Genomic DNA, 7,499 nt, shown 5'->3' on the forward strand with positions numbered 1-7,499 from the left:
TCACGAATACTTGAAAAGGTTTTTATAATAGTGTAAATGTAATAACCAATTGAATTAAGGTTATATTTTATGTGTTTATATCAAAGGTTTTTATTTGTTCACGAAATTTTAATTCTAAAAAACCCTGAAAATATCTTATAAATGATAATTGACATATTTGTAAAGAAACCGAATATTTTTGGCAATACTTAATTGTATCTGTTTGTTATCGCTATAAACTTTGTAAGTTTTTTATGCGAAATAAACTACTATTGTATTGTATTGTATATTGTAATTGCGTATCAACCTTGACGAAGTTTAGAGAGAAAAAGGTAAGTGCATCGGAAGGTTCGTTACAAACATGCGTGTTTATGCATTTTCATACATAACTAATAAAATAAATATGCTTTTTAAAGTACTCATTGAAGTATAATACGTTTTACAAACATTTTAATCGTTTACGGCAGACACTGATTACTGGGCCATAAAAATCTTTTGAAACAATATGGTTTATTGTAAAGAAATTTAAACATTCCAAAACTATTTGTTTACAAAAACGATGAACATGAAAACAGTACTTATAACCGTTTAAGTCGTCGAATGGACGTGTCGACGGTACGGCGTACGGTGAACGGTACGGTGTACGGTGTACGATGGAACATTCAAATGAAAAATATATTAAATTACACAAAATTTATAAAAGTGATTTATTTAATTTAGTAAAGCAATATTAAATATCAATCGTGTGCAAATTTATTCCCAGGGCAAAATATCCCCGTAGCCCTTGCCGTAGAGCATAATTACATGGAACTGTGAAATCAGTCACATGTATATCAAATCATGCACACAACATACAAAAGTGTTATAACAATATGAACTTAAATTCATTGCAATATAATAATAATGTGGATATATCGGGTGTTTCACGCAGGCACTCGTACTTCCCCTTAGCAGGCACTCGTACTTCCCCTTACAATTAATTCCGTGATATTACTGTACAAAATGGTTAATTTATAGGGTATATTATGATAGGACGCTTTTCTGATGGCCTGTGTAACGTCGAGTAATTCACCATTACTGAATCAATTACAACCAAATTTTGAATACAAAAAATATTTTAGGAAGCTTATTCTTATATTGCTACATTGAATATAAATGAGTAAATATTTCCCGCATTCCCCGATTTTCCCCTTCAATTGAATTCCTTTAACATCACGTACCGGCAATGCGCTTGAACTAAATCGACACGAATTAATTCGAATTTAAAAACGAACCAAAAACCTTTCCTTATCTGAGAAGTTTCGCATTTCTCAAGTTTATTTCCTACAAATTGGAATAGGGCTGTTAATTTCTATTATTCAAAGCATTCGTTCGGTGGCTAAATATAATCAATCACAAAATCAGCCCAATAATACGCTAATCAAACATTCCATTGCGGGCACACTAGTCACGTATGTACCCAAGAGCTGCTTATTTATTTTGAATGTTAGTTTTTAATGATATGTGATATATAAAAACGGTTTAATCAATTTACAATGCAATGTTGTGTACGATTTAGTAACGTTAAAATTGGTAACGTCAGGCAGTCTGACACACACCAGTTGAGTTCCAGATACATATAGAGAATAAAAGTGAAAACATGGCTATCGCCAAGAAAACGTACCCCATGCGAATATTGTCTAATTCGTCCTTTGACGAGAAAGTATAGTTTGTTATTGCAACCCCCGTCTCCCAGGCGATGTCGAAATACTGCGAGGCGTCGGTAAAGTAGATTTCGGACAGGTTAGATATCACGGCAGGGAATTTCCAGCAAAAGTCCCTACACTCCCATTGGATATACGGTAATATTTCAGGACGCACGTTTGGGTCTTTGATGCTGAACGCACCGGACTGGTAAAATTGTTTCACGTCATTCATACATGCCTGCTTAGCTGTTTCGTTGTTTGATATCGAATCACACCCTTTGAGTCTATTGACGATATACTTACTCTCCCAAGTGAGCCTGTATGTTATGGTCACCTGAAATACAACACATCCAATGTTGTTTTACACCAATAAAACAGTAGAAGCGTTGGCGTTATGACATTTATTGTAACAAATACGTTATGGTTCTGATGTTCCTATACTCATTGATTCAGAAAAAAAGTATTGCCCGGAATGCTTCAATTTTGAAGAAATTTAATAAAGCTTGTATTCAACCAGGCACGGTTCAACGAAATACTTTGTAAGATGTTTATAAATACTACAAACCGTATCGTTGGAGATTGGTCGCCAGTGAATATTTGCACTATATAATTCTTGTGCATCACCCAAACTTGCCGTGAGTAAAACAAGACATGCCACATTGCTATTCGAAAAAGCACCTCTACACCAGGCCATCATGATGGCTTATGTGTTAAAATCACACTTTCAATAAAACATTGAATTTAGGCAGGTTATAAAAAAATCCCTAGACGCCAATAAAGTTCAAGTTATGAATTTTCTTCTCCTTAGATATTAATTTTCACGCATTTAAATTAAGCCCAGAACCTAAAAGCGGTTCTATAGTTTTTAATATACTTGTCAGCTCGGACATTGCTGACTAGGTCATGGGTTCAAGAAAGACTTACATTGAACTCCCTCGTAGTGAAGACAATAAAGCAAAGATACAAGAAGTAATAATGGGCTTCGTTGGCAAATCCATATTTTGTTTGGAGATTTATAACTGGTCTGTACTACGCGCGTTATCTCTATAGTTCTTCTTGTGGTAAACTGTTTAGAGTAAACATATATATCTAAAGCAGAACATGGGTAGTATGAATATTGCAATGGAGTACATAACATCATTTATATTCTGTGGAGATATATAACTCCTGTAAACCTCCTTATTATAAATTTGCAGAAAATATTTTAGCTTTTACACTATTTGCCCACAAATAATGCGCACTTGTCTATTGATTTAACACCAGAAAACCATGTTAAGATTAATTTGTATTTTTGCTATCATCATTTTTTTAAAGTCACTAGCTATAGCATTCATGTGACACAATCATAGCCGCATCTGTGGGGTCATCTCTGAATCCATCCAACCAAAAAAGAGGTCCTACAAAATATCGTTCAAAATCACATTAATGTCTTTAAATATGATACAATCAGGTGTAAAGTTGCATCAAATGCTACCTAAATGGGGAAAATATAAGTATCTATAATGTGTTTCCGGTACGGATAGAAAAATCTGACCCGAAGGCACGTGCATAAGCCGGTAATGAGGTTTGCCGAGTGTCGGATATTTTCGATCTGGATCGGAGAAACATGATTTATATTTGTTTCTTGCATACCTAAAATTATCAATTTGTGGAAAAAGTGATGTATAAAACGCGCTGTTTTACATTTTCACCAAAAAGCGCGTGCGACGTTGTTTACTGACGTCGTAAAGCACAGTAGTTTTAAATTCTTTCTTTTGACGACAAAAAGTTCCTCTCAAAATCGCGTTTTCACGATTATTTATTTTCAATATGATTAAAAGTGTTACATACTTATATGTTTTATTATGGTTTACTTTTCATAAACCATACAATAAAGAAAAAACGAAGTGGTGCGTTGTTGCGCGTGACTCATCTTACATGGGGGTGTAAGGCGGGTTTTGCCTGCACTGTCACATGACCGGAAACACACGTCCGGTATGCAAGAAACATTGTTTCAGAACTACTTGAAGGGATACAGCGGAACGGAAGCATTTCGTTGTGTGCAGACACCATATGTGCACGATGTATCACTTGTTTCCTGTTTGAGTTATATTCGCACAATCTATGTTCATTACATAGACCATAGGTAACTCGAGTTTCCTTAGCACATATATTTTAAAAAACAAACAAAATTTTAACTATAACGCAAGCATATAAAATATAGACCCTAAATGTTAGCAAATGCATGTATAATACCATTTTTATGTATATAAATCCTTACAGTTCATAACTGTTGAACACAATTGTATTCATGGCACCATTTTTGAGGAAACATATGATAATTTATAAAAGGCTTAAATAAGTACTTAGTGAAATAATGAAAAAATACACAGAAAGAAAAAGTGAACAAATAAACGAATCAACCAAACAAATACTCAGAAAAAAAACAAGGAGTTTCATTTTTAATGAGGCTATTGAGCAGAAAACCTCGGTTTTGTGCCCAGTTTTGTATCGAGTTTTGTATGTACCCAGTTTTGTACCAAGATTTGTATCCAGTTTTGTATGTACCCAGTTTTGCACCCAGTTTATTATCCAGTTTTTGTACCCAGTTTTGTACCCAGTTTTGTACCCAGTTTTGTAACCAGTTTTGCATCAAGTTTTGTAACCAGTTTTGTAACCAGTTTTGCATCCCGTTTTGTACCCAGTTTTGCATCCAGTTTTGTAACCAGTTTTGCATCCAGTTTTGTACCCAGTTTTGCATCCAGTTTTGTAACCAGTTTTGCATCCAGTTTTGTAACCAGTTTTGTACCCAGTTTTGTAACCAGTTTTGCATCCAGTTTTGTAACCAATTTTGCATCCAGTTTTGTAACCAGTTTTGCACCCAGTTTTGTAACCAGTTTTGTAACCAGTTTTGCATCCAGTTTTGTAACCAGTTTTGTAACCAGTTTTGCATCCAGTTTTGTACCTAGTTTTGAACCCAGTTTTGTACCCAGTTTTGTAACCAGTTTTGTATTTTGATTGTATGTTTTTGTATATTGCTTAATATGTAAGTTAGTATATGTGTTTTTATAATACTTTTTGTGTGAAGGCCATGCTGGAAATAAGTAGTATGTCTGTAATGATTGTACACTTAGTATGTAACCTTCGATAAAAAAGCTGTTATTATTATTATTATTATTATTATTATTATTATTATTATTATTATTATTATTATTATTATTATCCAGTTTTGTATCCAGTTTCATGAACCAATCAACGACTCGAGGCCATGACTATACTCGTAAATGTAACACTTATAAGCACAATTGTGATATACATGTGTATTAAGATTTGTTTATCGACTTAAACCAGATTCGCGCATGAACCTTACAGTGTTCGAAAATTTCTATTGCTTTTTCTATGTCTGAAAATCGAAGAAATCGAATAAATACATGTACGCTAAAGTATTACTTAGTATTTAAAACAATACCCACTTAGATCTTATTATAGTTATTGTGGTCATAGTCTCGCCACATGGTCATTGTCTCGCCACATGGTCATTGTCTCGCCACATGGTCATAGTCTCGCCACATGGTCATTGTCTCGCCACATGGTCATTGTCTCGCCACATGGTCATTGTCTCGCCACATGGTCATTGTCTCGCCACATGGTCATTGTCTCGCCACATGGTCATTGTCTCGCCACATGGTCATAGTCTCGCCACATGGTCATAGTCTCGCCACATGGTCATTGTCTCGCCACATGGTCATTGTCTCGCCACATGGTCATTGTCTCGCCACATGGTCATAGTCTCGCCACATGGTCATTGTCTCGCCACATGGTCATAGTCTCGCCACATGGTCATTGTCTCGTCACATGGTCATTGTCTCGCCACATGGTCATTGTCTCGCCACATGGTCATTATCTCGCCACATGGTCATAGTCTCGCCACATGGTCATAGTCTCACCACATGGTCATAGTCTCGCCACATGGTCATTGGTGATTTATATCACGTTGATTAACCTGTTTTCGGACATCGAGCCACCTATATCATGTTATATTGTTAGAAGAACTTGAATAGTACACTTTTCAAATAAGAGCTAGAGTCTAGAGATAATTACAGAATGTAACAGGCAATATGCACAGAGAACACAATCAGTAAGATATGTTTAACTCGAAAGGTTTGAATACATACATCGATAACTCTCTATTTTCCATTGATATTTTGAGAAGTGAATAATTCAATAAATATAGCCATATTCGGTCTTGTGTTTTAATATTTATCTATGTAAGTGTTTCTTACATCAGTTTACAATTTGCATTCAAAGATGAAATGATATTCATCTTCTAGGTCGTCGCATAAATGGCATTTCTTTCCGAAAAAAGATTTAGCAGCTGGTTTATACCATCTACCACCCCCTTCTTGTAATCCGTGTGCAGACACCCTTCATCTTTTACAAAACTCTGTTTAAGTATTCTGAGCTTCAATTTTGTACAAATGTATCTGTTACTCTGTGGTTTAAAAACATTCAAAAATAAATCGATATTACTAACTCCTTGATTTAACCATACATCATAAAAAAACATGTCTCTGTAATAGTCTTAACATTTATATCCATGATGCATTATTTGGAATTCTATCTTATTCCAAATACATTTTATCATATATGATTCTGACATATTAAATGGTTTGCATATTTACTATGTCAAGCCAATATCTAATTACATTTAAAGTGAGTTTACTGAACCATGAAGTCCTTCCTAGCTCACCATAAACTCATTTACAAATAAACAAAGACAAGATATGATCTATCACCACGCGTGATAATTCCCCCCCCCCCCCCACGATATTTGTTTATAATATGTTTGCATATTTTTTCTTTCATATTTGTAGTACTTTGTATAAGAAACAGACTTTTTTTCTCCGGTGTATCTTTTTAATATATATTTTTCTTGAGAAAAAAACACGCACTCTTTGTTGTAACATCTGCGCATCTTTTTTCATAGACTGCCTAGAGGTTTTAATATATAGTACCGTACATATTGAAAAATAAAGATGCGAGATTTGATATTTGCCTCGAAGCACCTTTTTTTAATAAGTCTGCGTGGAGAAATAACACGCGATAGATATCGTTGAATCGGCTCATCATTTTTCATTGACTACCTAGATGTTTTATTATATAATGCACTGTACAGGCCTATATTGAGTGACATTTGCAGGCGAAGGGCGGGATCGCGTTGACCCTAATAGAATTCCGTATAACCATGTCTTAGACTTTAAATAATTACTTTTGCTGTTTTAACTGGATCAGGAAAGTTTTAAAACTATACATATCTTCATTATACTGAATTGCAGCATTGACAACTTCGGTTACAATGCATGACAACCATAACGGTGCATTGATATCACCACATATACATTGACATAGCCACAAACACATTGACATCGCCACATATACATTGACATTGCCACATATACATAGACATTAGACATTGCAACATATACATCGACATTGCCACAAATACATTGACATCACCACATAAACATTGTCATCAGCACAAATACATTGACATCACCACAAACACCTTGACATTGCAACATTAACATTGACATTGTCATATAATCATCACATCACCACATATACATTGATTTCACTATATATACATCGACATCGCCACATACACATTGACATTGCAACATAAAGATGACATTTCCACATATACATCGACATTGCCACATATACATTGACATCGCCACATATACATTGTCATTGCCCGTATACATTGACATCACAACATATACATTGACATCGCAACATATACATCGACATTGCCACATATACATTGACATTGCCACATATATATATCGACATTGC

General features: G+C 34.7%; 1 protein-coding gene across 1 annotated transcript in view; it reads right to left on the bottom strand.

Moving 5' to 3' along the window:
• The window catches only part of LOC128208311 (uncharacterized), an 8,834-nt gene extending 5,139 nt beyond the window's left edge, over positions 1-3,695 (bottom strand). Inside the window, exons 1-2 of the mRNA XM_052911868.1 lie at positions 3,582-3,695; positions 1,643-1,998 (exon numbers count right to left, since the gene is read on the bottom strand). Of these exons, the coding sequence (XP_052767828.1) occupies positions 1,643-1,998; positions 3,582-3,695 (470 nt within the window). The remainder of the gene's footprint in view (positions 1-1,642; positions 1,999-3,581) is intronic.
• Positions 3,696-7,499: the final 3,804 nt, after the last annotated feature.

The sequence above is a fragment of the Mya arenaria genome, chromosome 11 (assembly GCF_026914265.1).
Source record: "Mya arenaria isolate MELC-2E11 chromosome 11, ASM2691426v1".
NCBI lineage: Eukaryota > Metazoa > Mollusca > Bivalvia > Myida > Myidae > Mya > Mya arenaria.